General features: G+C 38.4%; 1 protein-coding gene across 8 annotated transcripts in view; it reads left to right on the top strand.

Moving 5' to 3' along the window:
* Positions 1 to 24,459, top strand: part of RELCH (RAB11 binding and LisH domain, coiled-coil and HEAT repeat containing) — a 93,850-nt gene that overhangs the window by 37,684 nt on the left and 31,707 nt on the right. For 5 of the 8 annotated variants that reach the window (XR_010747351.1, XM_066352228.1, XM_066352225.1 and 2 more), the window contains 8 exons: positions 608 to 683; positions 2,419 to 2,514; positions 2,662 to 2,685; positions 12,285 to 12,397; positions 16,920 to 17,010; positions 20,047 to 20,118; positions 23,380 to 23,520; positions 23,937 to 24,101. Coding sequence is in view for 7 of the 8 variants with exons in the window: in XM_066352228.1 (XP_066208325.1) it covers positions 608 to 683; positions 2,419 to 2,514; positions 2,662 to 2,685; positions 12,285 to 12,397; positions 16,920 to 17,010; positions 20,047 to 20,118; positions 23,380 to 23,520; positions 23,937 to 24,101 (778 nt within the window). In the remaining variant the exon portion in view is untranslated. The remainder of the gene's footprint in view (positions 1 to 607; positions 684 to 2,418; positions 2,515 to 2,661; positions 2,686 to 12,284; positions 12,398 to 16,919; positions 17,011 to 20,046; positions 20,119 to 23,379; positions 23,521 to 23,936; positions 24,102 to 24,459) is intronic. The other 3 variants (XM_066352229.1, XM_066352227.1, XM_066352226.1) reach the window with 1 other exon arrangement.

Raw genomic sequence — 24,459 nt, 5'->3', positions numbered from 1 at the left:
TCAAAGTTTACAAATACTACTACATGGAGAGATGAGTGTTGTTTTAGAAATATAAAGAGGCTAATAATTTCATTTATGAAAACTACTTTAAATTACACCAGGAATGTTGAAGGAGAATGAGCATCTCCTTCACTTACCTTGAATTTTTCTTCCTTTATATGAGTCTCTAACATGAAGGATAAATTACCGGTATTGTCATAGAGATATGCAAAACTTGAATTCCTATCAGCCACATACCACTTTGTCTCCACTGTTTACCATTCTGGGATCGTGGAGAACTGGGGAGAAAAACGTTCTCATTTCAGATTTTTCAGATACTTTCTAAAGTCACTGACCTGCTCTACTACTTCAGGTTTGATCCACCGTTGTTTATAGACCGGTAACTCACTTACCCTCGGGCTGTTGTCAGATCAGCCGTTCCTGCTGATTTTTCCCAGGATAATTCTGGAGAGAGGTCCTTCGGGTCCTCAGTGTGGCTGAGAAACCCAGTTAGCACTGGGGCGGGATCGATGCAGGAGTGGGGGTGAAGGCACGTGACGTGCTTCCTCCCTCAGCACTGTGCTCATTGCCTGGCATTGTCCCCTTTTCACCCTATGTTTTCTTCCAGGAAACTGTCCCCTGCTTTCCACCAAGCGCTGCTCTCTTTTTGTCGGATGTCTGCAGATAGTCGTTTAGGATCAGAGGTAAATTATACCAGATATTCTTGCAACTTTCTTAAAATAATCGGTTTTTCTTAATGTCCCATTCAAAAAACAGCTGTGATAAGACTATTTCAGATGCAAATGTTATCTAAATGTTATCTAAAATGATGCTTTAAGACATAGTTTCTAAAATATTTAACTTTTAAAGAAGGTAGTTGATTTTTCCTATTCTTCAGATTAAAGCTTTGTTTAGTATTAAAGTGACCTTTTGCAGACCATTTGTAATGTCTACTAACATGGTTCTATGCCTCTCTCAGGTATAATTCAGAAAACCAGTGTAACTGTACATATTGTATATATTTCTGTACATATTGTTTATATTTCTGTTATGTTTAGACTTCTCCATTATTTTTATTTCATTCGGAATGGTTGTCTTTTCTGAGTTTGTTCTCAGGTTTGTTTTCCTCAAGTGCTTTGTAATTGTTGCAGAGTCATCTTGAGAGGGTATTTTTATTTTTTAGTTTTTTTCACCTCTTAATACTTACACATCCCTTTCTAGCTGTTCATGGTTGATTCCACTTACTCTCCCTGGACTCTGTCCCACCGTGTCCCTGAGGGTGGGAAAGCACCGCAGGGTGGTTTGTGCGGTTCTGCCAGTCGCCACTGTGAGGCCGGGGGAGCCTCCATGGCCCTCATGCATGCAGCTTTCTTATACAGACTGTTTCCTCACGTGAGATTGTAGCTTTGTGGCATCTTTTCAAGAACAAACTAGTGAGCCTGACCAGGCGGTGGCGCAGTGGATAGAGCGTCGGACTGGGGTGCCGAGGACCCAGGTTCGAGACCCCGAGGTCACCAGTTTGAGCATGGGTTCATCTGGTTTGAGCAAAGCTCACCAGCTTGGACCGAAGGTTGCTGGCTCGAGCAAGGGGTTACTTGGTCTGCTGAAGGCCCACGGTCAAGGCACATATGAGAAAGCAATCAATGAACAACTAAGGTGTCGCAACGCGCAACGAAAAAGTAATGATTGATGCTTCTCATCTCTCCATTCCTGTCTGTCTGTCTCTGACTCTCTCTCTGTCTCTGTAAAAAAAAAAAAAAAAAAAAAAGAACTAGTGAAGCTGCCCCAGTCCGGTCTTACCCTCCCTGTTCTCGGAACTGAAGCGTGGTGGGCCTCTCTGTCTTCATCCTTCCTTCTTACACGGTTCTAATCCATTTCTGGCCTACAGAAATGTTTCTCTTGTTTGGGAACACAGCTGTCAATGCTGCTGTTGTTACCATCGTTGGTCACCCTAAGCCAGGGGTCTCTCAACTCAGCATGTAGGCCGCAGAGCAAGATCACAGCCGTTCGGCGGACCGCACTAGGTCTACAAAAGGCAACTGTTACGCAACACTTTTCTCACTGCAGTTGAAAACAAAAAAAAAATCAGTACAACAAGCACAATCGTACATGCAGTTTACTCAGTGTCACAAAACAACCAGAGACTGTAGTTCGCATCACAACTGCTGTTAACTAAGCTAATATCTAGCTAGGATACTAGAGAAATGAAAAATACAAGTAGGCCCCTAGGCTTACTTAATTTTATCCAAAATATTTTGAACTTCGTGGATTAGTCTGCGGGCCACACAAAATTGTTCGGCGGGCCGCAAGTTTGAGACCCCTACCCTAAGCTGTGATTTCAGATGTGTGTTTGGAGCAGAGGCGGCAGGGTTTAAAGCCTGAACCATCATGTACCGAAGTTCGCCTCTGGCATCATTTATTAATTCTTTGGTTTCCTAGGTGTCTCGGATTGCAGACAGTGAGAAAAGTGTCATGTTGATGCTGGGACGCTGCCTGCCACACATTGTTCCTAATGTGCTATTAGCAAAGCGAGAGGTAAGACACGTAAGACCATTTCATCCCAGTAATCTCATCATGTTCTCCATTCTTGTCATTTTGAAGTTTAGTGTTATGTTTTTATTTTGTTAAAGTCTATTACTTGCAATCATATTCTTACTTTTATGCATGCATCTCTGCTCCTAGAGAATGGTTTTACACCTCTGTCAGGTGAGTTCAGTACGACTGCATGGTGTTCATGTTGTTTCAAGTTTGCTTAAAGCATCACGAGCTTCTGCAACACTAACTATTACTGTAGGTCCATCTCTGTGCCATGAACACCCTTCGTTTTTTACATTATGAGTTACTAATTTATGTCTGCTCTTGTTATGATATGCTTGATATGTCTATAGAGATAGACACTCTGTACTGAAAATTAACAGGGACTAAAAATGTAACTTTTCTTAAATGTACTTATAGTTACCTATTATAAATGTTAGTTTTATTATATTTGTTTGGAAATAACCATACTTGTCATATGATGATAAAATAGTTATAATATTGACTACAATAACATTTGAAAGTAGCTGTTTTGTTTTTCTTGTAGTGAACCTATTACTGACAGATGGTTTAAATATCCAAAATATAGTAGCAAATATATGTAGTACACATAGCTTTTGTTATGAGCCATAAGTATTGTAGGAAGTTCTTTTCCGAGATCAGACGAGATCGGGCGTGTTCAGAGTAGTATGGCCGTAGACGGAAGTTCTTTTTACAGTTATATTTAGCCAATAAAAGATTAATGAAAAGTTATTTAACTTCATTTAAATGACAATAGATAAATTTGTTTTTTTGAATTATTTAGTTTATAAAATCAACTTCTAGTTCACATAATTTTTTATAAAAAATGGGTTAGGAATATTTTTAAATGTACCATATAAGTTTCTTCTGTTATCTCAATATTTGCCATTGATTTCAGTCATAAGTTTTAGGACCTACAGTATGATAGGTACACAATGCATTGGCAAACCCATATAAAGCTTATCCTTATCTGTTTAGCACAAGAAATTTGTACTGATCCTCAAGAAAAGATATGTAGAGCTTTTAAAAGTTTTATTCCAATAGGCATTTTTAATTAAAAAATAATAAAAGTGACTTTTCTTACTAGTGGTTTTATTTTACCTATTTTATTCAAATATAGTCATGAGATTTTAATAAGTGTGGAACATTTTCTATGTCTTGAAGGATCAGTGTCCAATTTCAGATTGTTCTGCAGTTCTGCCTGGCAGAATGGTGTTTGAGCTGCTCTTCCTCCTTCAGCTTGTAACGTAATCCATGCAGTGCATTAATGTTTGCATCCCTTTCCCTGTGTGTCCTTAACACAATCTTTAAACTATCACAGAAACCTAGTTGTTATGAGATGCAGTATAAGCTTCTTTATTTTCATTTTTCCATTTTTTATCTTTAAAACCTTCACTAAAACCTGATTGTACTGCACGAAGTATTTATAAACTTGCATCATCAACAATGAGATACATTATATATAAATATATATATAAACATGTACACATACATTCATGTATACAAGTATTTTATTTGTAGTTACTCTTCTGGCTGATTTTAATTTTTTTATGTTTAAAAATGATATAATTTCATGAAGAATTGATCATTCATCTTTTATTTATTGTATTAGTTGTACCCTATTCTCTTTTATCAGAAAACTTATCGTTTATAGTATACCAAAGTTGTATTCCCTTGAAATTAAATTGGTAAATAATGAAGTATAACTTTGGTTTGCTTTGAAACCCTATGCCAGGGCATAAAAGGACCAAACTTTTATTTCACTTGATCCTTTGATATTTAGTTACTTTTATTTAATATTTTACCCTGGATTTTTAAGTCTATATTTTTTAAAAGGTCTTGTGAGTGAAGGGTTCATATTTTGATTTTTTTTTTAATTCCTCAAGTTTTATATATTCTCTTATCAGTATAAGTCTTTTTATTGGCATGGAAATACAATTAAAATGTCCTTCAGTAAACTGATTGGTCAGAATAATATCCTAGCTAATAAAATAAGTAAAGCATTGGAAACAGGGTTTTAAGTTTTGATTATGTAATATGTTCACATGGTTTAGCATTTTTTTAAACATAAAATGATATACAAGAAAAACTCTATTCTTCTGTCCTTGAGATATTGTTCCACAGACAATGAATTTTATTAGCTTCTAGTTTATTTTTATCAGTCCTTTGCCCATTTTTTTAATTGGATTGTCTTTGTTTTTGAGTTTTAAGAATTCTTACAATTCTGGAAATTGAACCCATACCACATAAATGATTTGCAAATATTTCCTACCATCTTGTAGGTTGTTTTTTCATACTTTTTGTTGCTTGTGTCTTTGATGTCAAATCTAAAAATTGACAAATCTGAGGTTAGGATACTTACCTAATTTTATGTTTTCTTCTAATAGTTTTACAGCTTTAGATCTCAAATGTGGGTCATTGATCAATTTTGGTTATTTTTCGTATAAGCAGTTAGGGACGGGTCCAGCTTTCTTCTTTCATCCGCTTGTCCAACTGTCCCAACACCATTTGTTGAAGTGGTCGTGGCTCCTATGTTAAAATTCAGTTGGCTGTACCAATGTTTGCATTTGTTTCTATCAGAGTTCTTTTCCAGTGGTCTTGGTGTTTATCTGTATGTCTGTCCTACACTTTGTTTATTATAGCTTTGTGGTAAGTTTTGAAATTGGGAAATATGAATCCTCCAACTTTGTCTTCTTTTTCAATATTGTTGAGCTATTCAGGGCCTTTGCAGTTCCACATGAATTTGATGCTCACCTTTCCTTTCTGCATTAAAGGTCATTGGAGTTTTGATACGGATTGTACTAAGTCTGTAGATCACTCTGAGGAGTATTGCCTTTCTAACAACATTAAGTGAACATAGGATTTTTTTCACTTATGAATATCTTTAATTTCTTTTGGCAATGTTTATAGCTTTCAGTGCACACATTTTTCACTTTCTTGTTTAAATTTATTTCTACGTATTTTATTATTTTGGATGCTATTATAAATGAAATTGTTTCCTTAATTTCCTTTTCAGGGTTCTCATTGCTGGTATATAGAAACAAAATTGATAATTGTGTATTGATCTTGTGCCTTGCAACTTTGATTTTGCTTATTAACTCTAGTAGGTTTTTTGTGAATTCTATGGGATTTTCTATATAGAGAATCAGGTTATCTGTAAATCAGGTTATCTGTAAATAAGGCCTCTTCTTTTCCAATTCAGAATGTTTCTCTTTCTTTGTCATGCTTACGTGGTGTGGACAGCACTTCCAGTTCAGTGTTGAATAGCAATGTTAAGAAAGCAGATGTCCTTGTCCTGTTCCTGATCTTAAGGGAAAGGTTTAAGTCTTTCCATCAGGTATGGTGCTGGTTGTGGGTTTTTCTTAAATGCCCTTTATCATATTATGGAAGCTTTTGGTTTTTTCTCCCCTAGTTTACTGTTTTTTGTCATGATAGAGTGTTGAATTTTGTGAAATGTTTTTTCTGCATTGGTTCAGATATTCTTTTCTTATTGATGTGTAGTATAATAAATGGATTGGTTTTGATGTGTTGAACCACCCTTGCATTCATGGGATAAATCCCACTCAGTCACAGTGTACAATCCTTTAGATGTGTAATTGGATTTGGCAGTATTTTATTGTGCATCTTTGGGTGTAAACTTATAAAGGATATGGGCTATAGCTTTCTTTTGTTATGCTGTCTTTGTCTGGTTTTGATAACAGGCTAATGCTGGCCTCATAGGTTGTGTTTGGGATTGTTCATTCCTCTTCAATTTTTTTTGGAAGTATTTGAGTAGGACTAGTACTTCTTCTTTTAATGTGTTTTAGAATTCACTAGTGAAGTCATCTGATCCTGGAACTTTTCTTTGTTGAGAAGCTTTTTATTAATAATACAGTCTCATTGCTTGTTACAGGTCTGTTGAAAGAATTAGTTCATTTTATCTTGATTATCTGTTTATTGGTGAGCCATTATTTGTGGTATTCACTTATAATCCTTTTAATTTTTATAAGATTTATACTAATGTCTCCTCCATTTCTGATTGTAGTTTTTTGCCTCTTTTCTCTTTATTATTAGTCTAGCTAAAGTTTTCTTTAATTTTGTTGATCTTTTCAAAGAACTTTTGATTTTATTGATTTTCTCTATTGCTTTTCACTTACCTTTGCTCTAATCTTTATATTTTATATCCTTCTCTCTGCTGGCATTGCATTATTTTGCTCTTTATCTAGTTTCTTAAGTTAAAAAGCAAGGTTACTGAGTTGGGATCTCAGTTCTTTTTAATATAGGCATTTATAGCTATAAATTTGCCTCTGAGTGCTACTTTTGCTGCATCTCATAAGTTTTGGTATGTTGTGGTTTTCTTTTCATTTGTCTTAAAATATTTTCTAATTTCCTTACTGATTTCTTCTTTGTGACCCATTGATTATTAAAGAGTGTGTTGTTTAATATCTGCATACTTGTGAATTTTTAAGTTTCCCTTGTGTTATTAATATTTAATTTCATTGTGGTTAAAGAAGATACTTTGTGTGATTTCAGTCTTTTTATAATTTATGGGAATTGTCTGTAGCTTAACATAGTCTATCCTTGAATGTTTCATGTGCACTTCAGAAGAATGTATATTCTGCTGTTGTTAGGTAGACTCTTCTGTGTATATATATGTGTGTGTGTCTATTAGTTCTAGTCGTTTTATGTTGTTCAGTATTTCCTGACTGATATTCTGTCTAGATGTTCTATCTGTCATTGAACCTGGATATTGATGTCTCCAACTATTATAGTAGAACTGTATTTTCAGAGATACTTTATGCATATATAAACAAACTCAAATATATGATCTTTTTTTATGACTTTACCATATGTAATACCATACTGTGTGCACTATTCTCCACTTTGCATTTTTCTATGTAATATTATCTTTTTGTTTCTTTCTATATCAATATATAAAGAACTTTTTCATTCTTAAGACTGCCTAACAGTCTTTTAATTAGTGTTTTTCAAACTTTATTGATCATGTATCCTCTCTTTAGGAAAGACATTTTACATTGTGTGCTAGCATGTAATTCCATATATAATTAATATAAATGTTTTACAAATCAAGTGTTGTTTTTACGAATTATAATAAACATTAAAAGGTAGAGTCAAAAATTTTATAAATGTTTTAAAACAATAAAGACTATACCTAAATAAACAATAAAAAAATGCTTTTCTTGACCCATTCAACTGATTTTGTGACCCAGTGTTTTAAAGGGAATGACATAAGGTTAATTAGACCTGTCTAATAAATTAAGTTTTCTATTTTTTTATAAAAGTGAAAGGTAAAGTGAATATAGATATTAGTGTTATCGGTTTGAGTCTTTTAAAATAAAATTAACAACCTCACTCAACCTTCAGGTCACAATTATAACATTTTCTAAATTCAGCATACCATATTTCAAGTCTAAGATGCCTATTGATGATCAATTAATGTTCCTTTAAGAAAGACAAAGAACTTCAGATAAATTATGACATGCTTCCCATTCTGAGATACTAATTTTAGAGATGATAAAAAGTCAAAACTATTTTTTTTATGTTCTTTGAAGTAATTATAATCACTTGTTACCAACTTATATTTAAAAAGACTTCCTTGCCTATTCATTTTGGAAGAAAAAAAATAATGTGATGAACTAATTTTTTTTATGTGGCTTATATAGTAGTTTGCTTTCTTGGGGTGGTCGAGGATCTTGAATTTTTCAAACCAAATTACAGAATAAATACACTTGTCATTTGATATATGTATAGAGTAAATAGGCCAAATACATTGATTTTTTTTAAATCTCTACATGCATTTGAAGGAGAAATTCTATCATTTAAAAGAAAGATTTCAGAAAAGATTACTTCTAAAAGTATTTTTATAATGATACATCTAAATTTAACTTTTATTTTTATTTTAAGCCAAGGAAATATATGCCATCAGCTAGCTAAATTGGAAAAGTAAGGAAGGAGGCGGGGGGGGGGGGGGGGGGCTCTAATGGGGGGTGGGGCCAGAGGAAATGGTGACTGTGCCCAAGCTTTCTTTTTGGAATGCTGAAAGTGTTTCACAGTTAGATTAGTGATGGTTGCACAACTCTGAATTACTAAAAATTACTGAAAGTATACTGAAAGTGTGAATTTTATATATTATATCTTATAAAGCTGTAAAAAAAGGAAAGGGCAAAGGAGAGAACCAATTCTCTGAAAGTTTTAATAGTACTGTCCCTCCAAAGACCTGCCCATCTTCTGGGAATCCAAACTTTGCTCTTTTACCTTGTCAGTCCTATTTGCCCCGTGGTAAATTTTTTAACTTATGATAATAATGGCCTCAGATAGTTATAAAGTCGAAAAACTTGGTCTCTATTCTTACCTGTTGTGAAATGTGTGTGTGTGTGTAAATCACATGCTTTTAGCAGTATCAGCTTTAAAATCTTCTAAGTATTTCAGTTAAGCCTCCTAAAGGTCAAGCCCCAGCAACTATAGATATTAATAATTCTGAGAATAGATATTTTAGCACCCTTGAAGTTTAGAACTTTTCCAGAGGTGAGTAATCTTGTTTCTTCCTTATGTGAATCTTTCCAGTGTTCTTTATTTTTTCTTTACATGTTACCATCAACATCCTGACAAGTTTCAACTGAAAATCTATATCAAAGAATTGATTTAGATTATATTAAAATCAAGTCGTACTTGATTTTAAATTATAATTCATTATTGCTTAATTCCTAGGCAAAAAAACTAGATGAAAACATTTAAAATAACAACTATCTAAAATTTTGAACCAAAGTTTGAGTTACACGAAATAATTTTAGTGGAACAGGGAGGGTAAGCAGTGAACTGTAATTTATTGGATTAATGTGTTACCTTGCCAGAACTGGAGAATTTTGCCTCTTGACTTGAAATACTCAAAACATTTCCCTTTGGTATCTGAGCTAAATGTAATGTTTCCTTTGGTTTTACATTCCTTTCTGATCTTGGAGCCATTATTTTAGCAACATTTCCTTGCTTGTTTAACTGTTAAAATTTACTCCATCTCATTTCCTACTTTTTCTGCCTCCTTAACTTGTAATCACATTGTTTTAGACCCTTGAAGGTACTTTTTTCCCAATGTTTTTGTAATCTGAATGCACACTAGTCTTTACAGGACTGAGAAAGTTGAGTAAAAGTGTTTATAAAATCAAATCTCATGACATTTACTATCTCTAAAATGATTAATTATCATCAAAAGTAATTTTGTTTTACTTGTGAAATGGAAAAGAGAATTAAAATCCGGAAAGCCTTTCCTATTTAATTCTGTACAAAATTCCACGGGTAATCTAAATTGTAAGGGGTGAACGAGTCAAGAGAACTAGTTTTGTAATTAAAATCGCAAAAATCAAAATAGTTAAACAAAAAGTCATTTACTTAGGTAAAGTGCAAATTACTAAGCCTTTTAGATGAATGAATTTTAAAAACCTTAGGTTTATCTTTTTAACATGGAAATGAAGTATTGAAATATCTCCTACAATGCAATTACTTCACTGATTTCCTCTCTAATGATCAGTAGGAGATTAACTTTATTTTTCACTCAGCCTTTATTGAGTACTGTCAAGTGCTACAGCATGTTCTAAAGCAGGGGTAGTCAACCTTTTTATACCTGCTGCTCACTTTTGTATCTCTGTTAGTAGTACAATTTTCTAACCACCCACTGGTTCCACAGTAGTGGTGATTTATAAAGTAGGAAAGTAACTTTATAAAATTTATAAAGCAGAGTTACAGCAAGTTAAAGCATATAATAATAATTACTTACCAAGTACTTTATGTCAGATTTTCGCTAAGTTTGGCAGAATAAATCTTTATAAAACAACTTACTATAGTTAAATATATCTTTTTATTTATACTTTGGTTGCTCTACTACCGCCCACCATGAAAGCTGGAACGCCCAGTAGTGGGCGGTAGGGACCAGGTTGATTATTACTGCTCTAAAGTATTTGAGATTCCTGTTGCTTTTAAATAATGGACACAGTAACTTTTTATATTGGGGTCGGGGGAATACCAAAGCCAGTTTTTTTAATTTTTACTATGGCTATTACTAACATGCAGTACTAAATTGAATATGCTTAAGGATTTTTTCACATGAAAAATTCTTAAACTTTAGATGTAATCTCTAACAGTGCTGGATTATTCTCAATACATTTCTTTTATATTTAATCATTCAAAGATATTTTTACAACCACTATCACCTTGTCTTCTGAAGGAAATTCAGCCACCACTTTTTAACTCTTTTATTAAAAATTATAAAGTTTTGAAAACACTACACTTCTTTAACTGGAGCAATGATACCAAAGGGAGAATATTGATTCAACTTTATAAATTTATGAATAGTTTGAAAATGGAAAATGTGGACTTAATAAATTCTGATGTGAATGTATTACTTCAGACGCTTGAACAAGATAGAATTCATGATCCATAATTGTGAATACACAGCAGATGCATACTTACAGAATTCATTATTTCAAGGGTAGTACAAATAGAAGGTGTGAATAAATAAATGAATGAAACAACTTTAATTTTCAGATATTTCTTTGGAAGAGAGAAATTTTAAGTATACTTTCCTACAAAATACTGAATTTACCTCTGCATGTTGAACGTGCCACAAATAAAATATTGTTTAAATTTTTTAATTTCAACATAAAACATTAACAGCTATGGAAATGGCCTTTAATTTTTTAATTAGTCACCAGTTAGGTGCCAAGGATACAGAATTATTTCTTACATGTAATCTTAATAAAGACAGATTATATTATATTTAGGAAGTGGGAAGAGTTGTCTTTAAAAGTTTTAGAATATAGTTAACGCTTGCAAGTTTTTTAAAAAACACTTTCAATTTTTTTTTTAATTAAGTGAGAGGCAAGGAGGCAGAGAGACAGACTCCCACATACACGCTGACCAGGATCTACCCGGCACGCCCCCTACAGGTGAAGCTCTGCCCATTTGGGGCCACTACTCCGTTGTTCAGCAACTGAGCTATTTCAGTACCTGAGGTGAGGCCATGAAGCCATCCTCAGTGCCTGCGGCCAACTTGCTTAGACTATTCAAACCATGGGTGTGGGAGTGTGTGGGGGGGAGAGAGAGAGAGAGAGAAGGGGGCTATGGAGAAGCAAATGTTCACTTCTCCTGTGTGCCATGACCAGGAATTGAACCTGGGACTTCCACACACTGGGCCGACGCTCTGCCGTGGAGCCAACTGAACAGGGCTTTTCAGATTTTTTTTAAAGATTTTTATTTGTTGATTTTAGAAACAAAAGAGAGAGAAGGGGGAGGGGAAAGGAGGCGGAAACATCATCTCATAGTAGTTGCTACTCATATGTGCCTTGACCAGGCAAGTCCAGGGCTTTGAACCGGAGACCTCAGCATTCTAGGGCGGCACTCCATCCACTGCCCCACCATACACAGGTCAGGCACACTTTAATTTAAAATTACTTTACCAAATTGTAGTTAGACGGAGTGTTAGCTAATGTAGAAAGTAGTAGACTCTTGGAAAGTGTACTAGATAAGAAATCAAAGTTAGTTGAATCTTAAACTTGATTACATTGTGATTTGCACCCTCTGCACAGCCAACATATAAATGTTTTATTGTTTTCTACTGAATAAAACCTTACAAGATTAAAATTGCCCTGTGTATTGAGGTTGATTTCACTGAGATGTCCATTAGGAGCGCTCTGGGGAGCAGGAAGGCTGTTGCGCACTTCCTTTTTACCCTGACGCTTCCCACCTTGCTGTCTCTGTAGGAGTTGATCCCCCTCATACTGTGCACAGCCTGCCTGCACCCTGAGCCCAAGGAGAGAGACCAGCTTCTCCACATTCTTTTCAACTTGATCAAGAGGCCTGATGACGAGCAAAGGTGGGTAGGACTGCTTCTTTGGGAAATAAAATGCTGACCTATTAATTTTACTAATTTGGCATCAAAATTAGCCTTTTTTTTTTTTTTTTTTGGTCTGAATGCCTTCTTTCTAATAACTGCTTTAATAAACAGAAGAAACACTGCCTGTTCACAAAGCTCTGCAGTTTTCACTCTTGTTACTCCAATTACTCATGAATTTGTACACTTTTGTGTCAGTTACCTTTGGACTTTTTTTTTTTTTTTTTTTAAGCAAGAGAGACAAAGAGGGATAGATTGGGACAGACAGACAGGAAGGGAGAGAGATGAGAAGCCTCAATTCTTTGTTGTGATCCCTTAATTGTTCATTGATTGCTTTCTCATATGTGCCTTGATTGGGCTGGGGGTAATGGGCTTCTACTGAGCCAGTGACTCAAGCCAGCGATCTTGGGTTTCAAGCCAGTGACTTTTGCGCTCAAGCTGGAGACCATGGGATCATGTCTGATTCCACACTCAAGCCAGCGACCTTGGACTCAAACCTGCGACCTCAGGGTTTCAAACCTGGGTCTTCTGTGTCCGAGGCCAACGCTCTATCCACTGTGCTACCACCTGATCAGGCTTTTAACTTCTAATTCAAATATTTCTTTGCCTTTATTTTTCAAATTTGACCTCTAAAAAGGCCTAAATATCACACTTCTTAATAGTTATGCTTTACACGAAATACAGTATTTACTACATGAATTTCTGCATCACTGGGCTCTCTGTAAACCAGTCACTGTGTGGCTAAAGTGATTGTTTTGTTTCGCTTAGTCGTGTGTCCGATGCCCACACCAGGGATGCCTGAGTGGAAACATGAGCTATCAGAGTGTGATGAGGGGAAGACGCACACATCAAGGTGACTTTCCAGAGGGGAATGGAATCTGATCAAGTAACAATGATAGATGTCGACCTCAGATAGTAGCACCTTTAAATAATACGTGAAGCTGTCCTGGCCAGGTAGCTCAGTGGGTTAGAGCATTGTCCCGCTATACCAAGACCACAGGTTCAAAACCCTGGTCAGGGCACATACAAGAATCAACTAATGATTGCATAAATAACTGGAACCACAAAAATTGACATCTCTCTCACTCTCTCAGATAAATAAAAAATGTTTAAAGAAATACTAAGGGAAGCTGCATAAGTGTGTACATGGACAAAACATCTGGGTGGGTAGGTGGACTAGGCACCAGGTGGATAAAATTGGGCAGTTGAGTGTTTTTCTGTTGTAATTTTGTATCTTAATTTAAAAAGAGTTTTTTCTTATACTTTTGCAAAACAGTAGAATTATACTTTATGATTAAATAAGTTTGTGTAATTTCAATACTTGTTTTTACCTCCTCTGAGAATGTTGGAAAATCATAACTAGAAGTATCTCTCTTTCCTGCTCCTTCCACAGTGTATCTGAGCAAGTAGAGAAACACATCTCCTTGAAGGATCCAGTCAGGGTTTATCTGTACCAGCATTGCACACGTGCTAGTCAAATAGAAAGAAATGAGGGAAATTAATTTGCTTGATTAGTATCATGCATTGCAAACTGAAATTTTTCAAGGACTGTTGATGCTGTACACGAAGTTAATATTATAGTTTCTCCTTGAAAAATATTATTTTCTATCTTGGTAACTTAACAATTAAATACCATTTATTACATTGTCATTTTTAGATTTGCAGGAGCAAAACCTCTTGATCTAGAGCCCATTTTCATCCTCACCATGTAAAACTCACAGCTGCCACCTGGTGGCCAAAAGGACCATGGTTGAGCTATGTCAGAAATTAAGCCCCTTGTGTCCACACTAAATCTTCCATTTTACAGAAACATAATTATTTATTAGAATAGTATAATTAATTGATTAACTATATATAATGGGAATAAGAAATTTAAAAATCAAAAATTTTAAGTTATCATATGTTTGACATATAATCAGTTGTCACGTTTCCTTGATGAACTTCAGGCTTCTTTCATCGAATCCAAAGAAAAACTTAATAATGGTGCTTTCGGCCAGCTCTTTGCTAACAACCATAATTGACACCACATTTTTAGCTTTGTCAAAACTAGACAAAGTCTCCTTCCTGTGATTGTCCACAGGCAGGAACACCATTCATTTTGGCCGCCGCAGGAGCCTGTTTCTGCTGCGGGTACCCTGCCAGCCGCCTGCCTTTGTCCACTTTCAGGTGTATTTCACAGTAGTCATCAGTGTTGGAATTGTGACTTTTCACTGTTCTGACTAAGAAGTTTGTTTTGGGAGGCCTTACATAACTTCAGCAAGTTTGTACATCTCCAGTGTAGCTATGGTGACTCATTTCTCATGAGGGTCTTGTACAGTGTGTAGTTCTTACAAGTGTTTGAAATGCTTAAGTTTCACCCAGGTTTGTTTATTGTAATCACCAAACATTTATGGAACCTGTGTTTGTGCATGTATGCCTCCTCGTTATTTTCAGACACTAGTAGGGAGAAGCAGTGATGGGGGTCAGGAAATTCTCCCTGGGGGCAGGAAGCTGAGGCGCTGTGTGTAAAGCTTGGGGATTTAGTTCCCCACTTTCCTTTCTCTCACTTTATTTGCCCTCCTAAAGTGGAAGGAAATGAAAAGCACAAGAGAAGTGAGAACTAGGCACAGAAGACAGTGATACCCTATAGAAGGAGTCCGACTGTCACCAGGCTACAGTAAGGGAGAAGGAGCTGCGGGGTGCACTGAAGACACATCGGCCCTACAGTGCTCTGTTCTCGTCCAGGTGGCTTCTGTCCGCATTGCCCTCACCTGAGAGGAAGATTGGCTATGGAAGAGAAATTTAAAGTCATTCTGCAGTTTGAGTTAAATTGACATATTTTGAGAAATAGCAGGGAGCAATGCTTGGGCTTAATGTGCTGATTGTATAGTTAATATGAATGAAGCATTCTATTTTTGTTTTCCTCGAAGTTGGATACTTTAGGCATTTATTGAACATATCCTTTATTTCCATCAGATTTTATTGTTTTGAAGGCTTAGCAATCAAAAGTGAACAAGTTCACAATTCTTCATTTAAAGTTATTTTAAATGGAACTTCATTCTGAGGACAAAAATTGTATTTAAAATTTTATACTCTTTTTAAGTTACAAGTCTATCAATTCAAGTGAAGTTGTATTAGATAGATAGATAGATAGATATTGCTGTTAAAAAATTACCCCAAAAGAAAGTGGTATAAAATAAAGTTATTTTTGGCCCTGACCGGTTGGTTCAGTGGTAGAGTGTCAGCCTGGCGTGTGGAAGCCCTGGGTTTGATTCCCAGCCAGGACACAGGAGAAGTGCCCATCTGCTTCTCCACCCCTCCCCCTCTCCTTCCTCTCTCTCTCTCTCTCTCTCTCTCTCTCTCTCCCTCCCTCCCTCTCTCTTTCTCACCCTCCTGCAGCCAAGGCTTCATTGAAGCAAAGTTGGCCAGGGCACTGAGGACAGCTCCATGGCCTCTGCCTCAGGTGCTAGAATGTCTCCAGTTGCAATGGAGCAATGCCCCAGATGGGCAGAGCATCACCCCCTGGTGGGCTTGCCGGGTGGATCCCAGTCGAGTGCATGCAGGGGTCTCTCTCTCTGCCTCCCCGCTTCTCACTTCAGAAAAATACAAATAAAATAAACTTAGTTTTATAATATAACTTGTGAGGGTTACTTAATGTGGGTCCTCTGCCTCAAGGTCTGTTACGAAGCTGTAGTCAGTGTGCTGGCTGGAGCTACAGTCATCTCGAGTCTCAGCTGAGAAAGGATCTGCTCCTAAGCTCGCTCCCGTGCCTGGTCATTGGCAGGATTCAGAGTTCTGGGCCCTGTGGCCCGAGGGCCTTGGGTCCTCACGGGCTCTTGGTCAGAGGCGTCCTTCAGTCATGCCATACAGGCCTCCAGCTGTGGCATGCTTCATCAGGCATGCCCGCTAAGAAGGCAGTGGGGGGAGGCCCACAGGGCGGACACCACAGACTTCTGTAACCTAATCTCTGAAGTGGTGTCCATCACTTTGGCATTGTTCTGTCCATTAAAAGCAAATCCTTAGATGCAGTCTACACGCAAGGAGATGGGGTCACACAAGGACATGGATGTTGGGAGATGGACATCTTTAGGAGCCATGAGAGCTACCCAACAGTTATCTTGTGTGCAATGCCAAAAATTCTGATTTAAGAAATACCGTTTTACTAATATGACACCATAGGTTTAAATTCTAGACATACTGGGGGATAATGGATAGTTTCAGTGGCAGCTGAAGTACTGGACATGAACTCTCGCAGCGCCCGTGTGGGAGGTTCATTCAGGAGGCTTGACTCTCAGCTCCCCGCCAGCAGAGAGCGCATCACAACATATCTCAAAGGTGCCGTGCTGCTTCTGGGGACTCGGCTTAAGGAACGCACTCTCTTGGAGTCTAGTCTATTGTTGAAATGTCTGTTTTGATTTTACAAAAATACTGTACTTCACGTGAATTACAGAGCTAACTCTTTTTAACCACTAGTTCTACTTTCCAAACCAAATACAAGTCTTGATTCACTTGTTTTTATTTTCAGGCAAATGATACTGACGGGTTGTGTGGCATTTGCACGTCATGTTGGACCAACGCGTGTAGAAGCTGAACTTTTACCACAGTGTTGGGAACAGGTAAATGCCTTTGGGTTTTTCCTCTAGCTGTTGTCTTCTAGTTTATCATAACTGTTCCTATCTTCTTAAATGCCATTAGAAAACATGAGGGATGCTCATTATGCCACTGCTTGCGTAGCCCGTCACTGTTATTTACTAGTGTTTAAGAATGCTCTGGGATGCTCTGATTATTCATTCTCTTTCGAATACTTAGGAAACACTAGTTCCAGCACCGGGCACTGTGGTAGTCAGTCACTAGGGATACAGCAGGGAATAAAACGAACACCCTAGTGGGGAGATAAGAGTTAACAAAGCGACGAGACGACATTTTGTAATGTTACAAAACTATAAAGCTATAAAGCTATAAAGCAGGAAAGGGTCAGGGAGGGAAGGGGATGCTGTTTCAGAGAGGGGACTGCGCACGTGGTGGAGGCACAGGTCTGGATGAAGTGAGATACTGCAGGTACAGATGCCCTGAGACGGGCCCGTGCTGATGAGCTGGGAGAGCAGGAAGGGTGTGTGTGAGTGTGTGTGTGTGTGTGTAGGTAGGGAATGGGAATAATGTCTTCTGTGTATTGTATATGTCTGTATATTAAAGCACAGAGAGGCTATAAAGTGTAAACCTTTGATGGAGGAGGTTTTTGTGTTTATAATTCAACTCCCTATTTATGAACAATACTTTTAGTTTTACTGAGTTAATATTCCGGTTCTCAGTGGAACTCAGAATCTTGACTTTCTACACTTGATGTTTAGGTCATTAAGCAGCTTATTTTTCCATCTTAAAAAATGGATTTTTTACATATGAAGGTAAATTTTATGGCCTTGTTTATAGTACATAGTATGGTCACTAGTCGTAAAAAGATGTTGGTCTCTGGAATATCACTAAAGTGTATGGTCTTTCATAATTCTGTTCTGATTTCTTTGAGTACATTTTTTCTTTAAAATCCAATGGAGCCATACCTGGATTTAGTATGTAAAGTGAATGGTACATATAGTCATAATTATTTGACTTTTTTGTGTCACTTATAGATTATGGTATATACTAATTTAGGGTGAAACTTTAATCACTAAAAGTCAAATTAACCTGGAAACAACACATACAATTCTGTACAATTATTCATAAATACAGTTAATTTTTTATAGTATTTTTCCATTCTCTCTTTTTAAGCTTTGTTGAGGAACAGTTCATATCCCATACGTTCACCCGTTGGAAGTACACAGTGCAGCGGGTGTTGGTGTATTCTCAGAGTCACCAGCCCTCACCGCAGTCAATCTCAGAACAACTTTATCACCCAGACAGAAACCCTGACCTCTCACACTTGCTTTTCATCGTTCAGGATTGCTTTGCCTCTTCTGGGTCCCTTGAATTTTCGTATGAATTTTAGGATCGACCTGCCACTTTCCGCAGGGATCCAGCTGGGATGCTCATAGGGCTGCGTTACATCTGTAGCTCACTGTAGAGAGTGTGGCCATCCTAACAATTGTAAGTCTTCTAGTCCACGAGCTTAGGATGTCCTTCCTCTTAGGTCTTTTTAAATTTCTTTCAATAATGTTTTATAGTTTTCAGAATATAATATATGTACTTTTTTGTTTAACTTATTCCTAAGCATTTTCTTTTTGACATGACTATAAATAAAATTTTTAAAATTTAATTTTGTTTGTCGCTAATATATACAAGTACATTTGACTTTTGTATGCACATTTAATTTTGAGACTCACTAAGCTAAAGAAAAACACAATGAAAATTTACGTAGAGCATACTTTGACATGCAAATCATTCTACACTGAGGTTACTATTTCTGAATTTAATTCAAAGGTGTCAGTCATAAACGTCTGTGCGCCACCTCCTCTGTAACCTGAGTAAACTTGAATGTCGGGGATCTTTCTCTCTGCCTACCTCCAGTTTTTTGCCCATAGAGTGCTATATAATTTCTTAATTTTAGACATCCAATACATTAATGAATTGTATCACCTTTTGTGTAGGAACTTGAGAACAGATATACTTTTTTCCCAGTCAAAGGAAAACTTACATTCTGTGAAGAAGACATGGGAACAAACACCAGTATGTGTCAGTTTTCGTCGCTGGTATTTGTTGCGGTGCAGTGTAGCCACCACAGTGGCGGAGCCCCTTCATCATGCACCTGCAGACAAACAGCTTGAGGTCTGCCTGCTCAGAACAAAATCCCATCACTCGTCAAGGGCTCTGGTTAAGTCATTAATTAACTGCCTTCTCAGTTAGGTAAAAAAAGGACTCGTGCCCTGGCCGGTTGGCTCAGCGGTAGAGCGTCGGCCTAGCGTGCGGAGGACCCGGGTTCGATTCCCGGCCATGGCACACAGGAGAAGCGCCCATTTGCTTCTCCACCCCTCCGCCGCGCTTTCCTCTCTGTCTCTCTCTTCCCCTCCTGCAGCCAAGGCTCCATTGGAGCAAAGTTGGCCAGGGCGCTGAGGACAGCTCCATGGCCTCTGCCTCAGGTGCTAGAATGTCTCCGGTTGCAACGGAGCAATGCCCTAGATGGGCAGAGCATCACCCCCTGGTGGGCAGAGCGTCGCCCCTGGTGGGCGTGCCGGGTGGATCCCGGTTGGGCGCATGCGGGAGTCTGTCTGACTGTCTCTCCCTATTTCCAGCTTCAGAAAAATGAAAAAATTTTTAAAAAATAAATAAATAAAAAAGGACTCGTGAGTCATTCCTGTCGTATATTATAAACCATAGCTGTCATTTTCAGAAGCTGTGTTTTCCAAATATAAAAATATACTAATGTTTTTAGGGAAGGAGAAAGTGGTCCCCAACATCCTCAGGAAAGCCTAGTCTTGGGCCAGCGCACAGTGACACCTTACCAGGTTTCCACCTTGGCTCAATCATTCTTTCTTTGACAGATGACTCCTGTGGTCTCAGTGTGGGCTTTCCCTGACCCCCTTAGTCCTGCTCCAGGTGTCCTGGGACTCCCAGCAGTGGGAAAGGAAGAAGCCTTCTGTGGCTCTAACAGGATTTGTGGTGGAAAAGGGTGCTCTGTTAGAGGGAGAGTGTGTTGCTTATGTTTGATGTACTTTTTACTCTAGATTAATCACAAATACCCCGAGAGACGACTGCTTGTGGCGGAGTCCTGCGGAGCCTTGGCGCCCTACCTTCCTGTAAGAATTGTCACTTTTTCTTAGACTTCTTTCCTTTTTAATAATAGAGAAACCGTTTTCAAGTGTCTTACACATTTTAATCCAAATTCTCCCAGGGCATGCTGTCCTAATAGCAGAAAAAGATGAGTGGAAAAGAAAGGGTCACATTGATACAAGATGATGGCCTTGCAAACTTGCAGACTGTGAGGTATACTCACCATTGATTTTGCAGGAGTGTAAATACATTCAGTTGTATCAGCAGTTCTCAGAGTGTGGTCTGAGGACCCTGAAGAGTCGGTCTCTTGACATTCTTTCAAAGAGCTCCATCAAGTGAAAATTACTTTCATAGTAATGTGAAAGCATGCCGTGTCTGTGTCTCCATGTTGACCTTTGCCCTGTCAGTGCAGACACTGTAATGGTAGCTGACGCCCGGGCATCAGCACTGATCGGTTGTGGCGCCCAGGTGCACAGAATGCCGGCGTCCTCGCGGCCTTGCACTCACAGGAAAAGCCCGTGTCTCCGAAAAATAACTGGGATGAATCGGTTAAATTATTAATTCTACCAAATCTTACTCTTGTGTGTCATGTTTTTAATATTCTTTGTGATAAAATGTGAAGTACTGATATAAGGCTTGATGCTGCAGACAGGAGCTCAGTGGCTGTTTTCATGAAAAGCGTCCCAAGCAGTCTCAGCTGTGAGCTGAACGAGCAGCTCTTTCCCACGGGGCGCTGGTCTTATTGACAGAGCACTGATTGACAGGCATGACTGTGGTGACTCATACTTTGGGATTTGGCAAACATTTCCATGAATATGAGTTAAGTGAGTCTGTCACTTCCAGGAAAACAAGCAGACAGCATTTATTGCCTGTGATAAAATTGAAACTTTTTAAGTGAGAACAAGAATTTTGGAAAGCTAATATCTGCCACTGTGAGCTTGACAGCGGTGATGCTAACAGATGTAATTTCAGAGGTGTCAGCCTTGAAGAGCATCTGTATAACTGGTTCGTGCTTTTTCAGATGACCAGCATAATACTCATGTGTGGGTAAAAAGATAAAGGCAGAGTTCAAGACAGACCAATGGGCCTTGGCTGTTTGGCTCAGTGATAGAGCGTCAGCCTGGTGTGTGGAAGTCCCGGGATCGATTGCCAGCCAGGGCACACAGGAGAAGCACCCATCTGCTTCTCCACCCTCCCCCTCTCCTTCCTCTCTGTCACTCTCTTCCTCTCCCGCAGCCAAGGCTCCATTGGAGCAAAGTTGGCCCGGGCGCTGAGGACGGCTCTGTGGCCTCTGCCCCAGGCACTAGAATGGCTGGTCTCAACGGAGCAATGCCCTGGATGGGCAGAGCATCGCCCCCTGGTGGGCATGCCTGGTGGGTCCCAGTCGGGCACATGTGGGAGTCTGTCTCTCTGCTTCTCCTCACTTCAGAAAAATACAAAAAAAAAAAAAAAGTAGACCGATGAAATTTAATGTATCAGAGTTTATAAAACTTATTAGCAGTGACCTACATCATGGTTTCAGATTCCACATTGAAACTACCACTTGCCATTTTGAGTATAGAATCACTTAACATGTCCATTTTTATCAGGAAAAGCTATTGTAATACTCTTTCCTTTTTCAGTTACATATCTGTGTGAGGCCATATTGTTTAAAAATACTTCAACCAAAACAACATATCACAGTAATTAAAGGCAGAGCAGATAAGAAAATCTACGTATTTTAAAGACATTAAAGAGATTTTTCAAGAAAATGTAAAACGCCTGACCTGTAGTGGCACAGTGGATAAAGTGTCGACCTGGAATGCTGAGGTCACTGGTTCACAATCCTGGGCTTGCCAGATTAAGGCACATATGAAAAGCAACTACTATGAGTTGATGCTTCCTGCTCCTCCCCTTTCCCTCTTTCCTCTCTCTAAAGCCAATAAATAAAATTTTAAAAATGTAAAATAACACCATCCTTCTTGCTAGTTTTTGTTTTATGAAGTTATTTTCATTAAACCAATAGTTAAACTAATATTTAAAGTAATCTTAAAGTTAAGCCCTGTCTGGTAGCTCAGTTGGTTAGAGCATCATCCTGGTATGCCAAGGTTGCAGGTTTGATCTCTGTTGAAGGCACATACAAGAATCAACCAGTGAATGCATAAACAAGCAGAGCAATAAACCTCTCTCTCTCTCTCTCTCTCTCTCTCTCTCTCTCAAAGTTACGATACTTTAAGGTATTTTGGGTGGAGCAGTTTTTAGCCTAAAGGATAAACAACAAGGCTGTACCTGAAGGTATATTCGCTGACCTTGCTAAAATTACATATATTTTTGTTTCTAAAAAGTCAAAACAAAAACTAGATCATTTAAAAATGTCAGACCTTGCTCTGTATAGGAAATCACACTGTAAATTGTAAATTTATGAAAATGGTCACATCTTCTATTTTTATTTTTTTCTAACCATTATATGCAAAAAAAGGACCTAAACAAGTGTAGGTTTAAAGAATTGTTCTAAATTAATCGAGTTACAATAATGGTACAAAGCAGCAAAGGGAGGGGCAGAACTTTGTATAATGATAACTCTTCATTCAAAACTCAGCTATTAACCAGGCTAAACTAGTAACATTCTTTAATTGAAAAAAATTGTGTGAAATTTAGACACCGCAGTAGTTGACATTATAGTAAATAGTAGCATCTGAAAATAACAATGCAATTCTTCTTAAAGTACTTTTTAAGTTGACTCTCATATTTTACCATTGTGTTTTAATTTTTTCTCAGTTTTTCAAAAAATAAGAACACACTAGGATTTTATAATGTTTCCACATTCCTGCCCCAAGCTAATGCCCTGGTTGCCAGAGTGATTTCTGTAATCCTGCCTATTGGGGTCGCTCTCCGCACTTTTCCCTCAGCTGAACAGGTAGTGATGGCAGAGTCATTGTCCGTTTATAGCAGAGTGTTAGCTCAGGGGGTTTTCCAGAAGCGCCTGCTACTGTGCACTGTAAGGGTTTGCACATGTTTAGTGAAGATGTGAAGCATGCTGGGAGATGATTAATACTGAGTTAGTGCCGGATAGATGTTACTACCTGTAGAGAGGGAGGGTGGAAGTAGGAGAGGGTGGAGGAGAGTCAAGTTGAGCTGTCCTTGTGATGTTCTATGTCTCTGAAAATGAAGACCTGATGCAAAAACATAGGAAAGTGTTCATGTAGGTAGAATCTACATTTTGAGTACATGTATATCTGCCATATTTTCTCTGTTTTTCTCCTGCTGATGTCAGTAAATAGCAAAAACCTGTTCTTACGTATTTTCAGAAAGAAATCCGTAGCTCCTTGGTTCTTTCAATGTTACAACAGATGTTAATGGAGGATAAGGCAGATTTGGTAAGAGAAGCTGTGATCAAAAGCCTGGGCATCATTATGGGATACATTGATGATCCAGACAAGTACCAACAGGTGCGTTTTTCAGAATGAACCCCATTTCTTTCCTTGTAAAATTCCAGCTGGTCTTCCAAACCTGGTGCAGATACCCCGTAATCGGTAGTAGGGGTCGCAGTTGTGTCAACTTGACCCAGTCGCAGTTGGCTGCCTGGTTTCAATTCTGCAATTCAGGGGACAGGATGCGATGATTCACCTCCAGCATCTGCCACGGTTCTGTAGCTGGAAGCTGGCGACAAGCACGCCTGCTGGCCACCTTTCTGTCTCATCATCGGTTCATACCTGACCTGTTCTTTGTGGGCTTAGGGATGGCCTTTCTTAAAATGTTTTCTAAATGCACTGTTATGTATATTGATTACTTTTCATGGACTTTTTAAAAGTTTATTAAAAATCTACATTTTTTCTTTTTTTCTTTTTTATTGGTGTTTTGGCAGGGTTTTGAATTGTTGCTGTCAGCCTTGGGCGACCCCTCAGAAAGAGTGGTTAACGCAACACACCAGGTGTTTTTACCAGCCTACGCCGCCTGGACAACAGAGCTTGGAAACTTGCAGTCCCACCTCATCCCTACGTTGCTGAGCAAGATCGAGAAGCTTCTCAGGGTAAATGCTTCCCCTGCTTATGCAGGGTATAGGAGTCCGAAAGGTGTGTTCTAGGCATCAGCACAGGACACTGAGGAACAGGCAGGAAGCACCCCTTAGCTGCACATCCTGATAAGCGACCAGATCAGGGTTCTTCTGGGCTGGAGCCAGCAGGTCTGAGCACGTCCTGCTTGGCTGATGCCCCGGGAGAGGGGCGTGGTCTGAATGTCCAGAGTAAGAAGTAGACACATATAAACTAAAACCTGAGCTAGCTGTTTTTGTCAGCACTCTCCCTCTCAGGAGCACACCTGCACCTTTCCTGTCCTCCTCCCTGCTCCCCCATCCCCCAGTCCCCCCCCCCCCCCAGGCACGTTACCTT

The sequence above is a fragment of the Saccopteryx leptura genome, chromosome 11 (genome assembly GCF_036850995.1).
Source record: "Saccopteryx leptura isolate mSacLep1 chromosome 11, mSacLep1_pri_phased_curated, whole genome shotgun sequence".
NCBI classification, from domain to species: Eukaryota; Metazoa; Chordata; class Mammalia; order Chiroptera; family Emballonuridae; genus Saccopteryx; species Saccopteryx leptura.
This window is presented reverse-complemented; position numbering and strand designations above follow the sequence as displayed.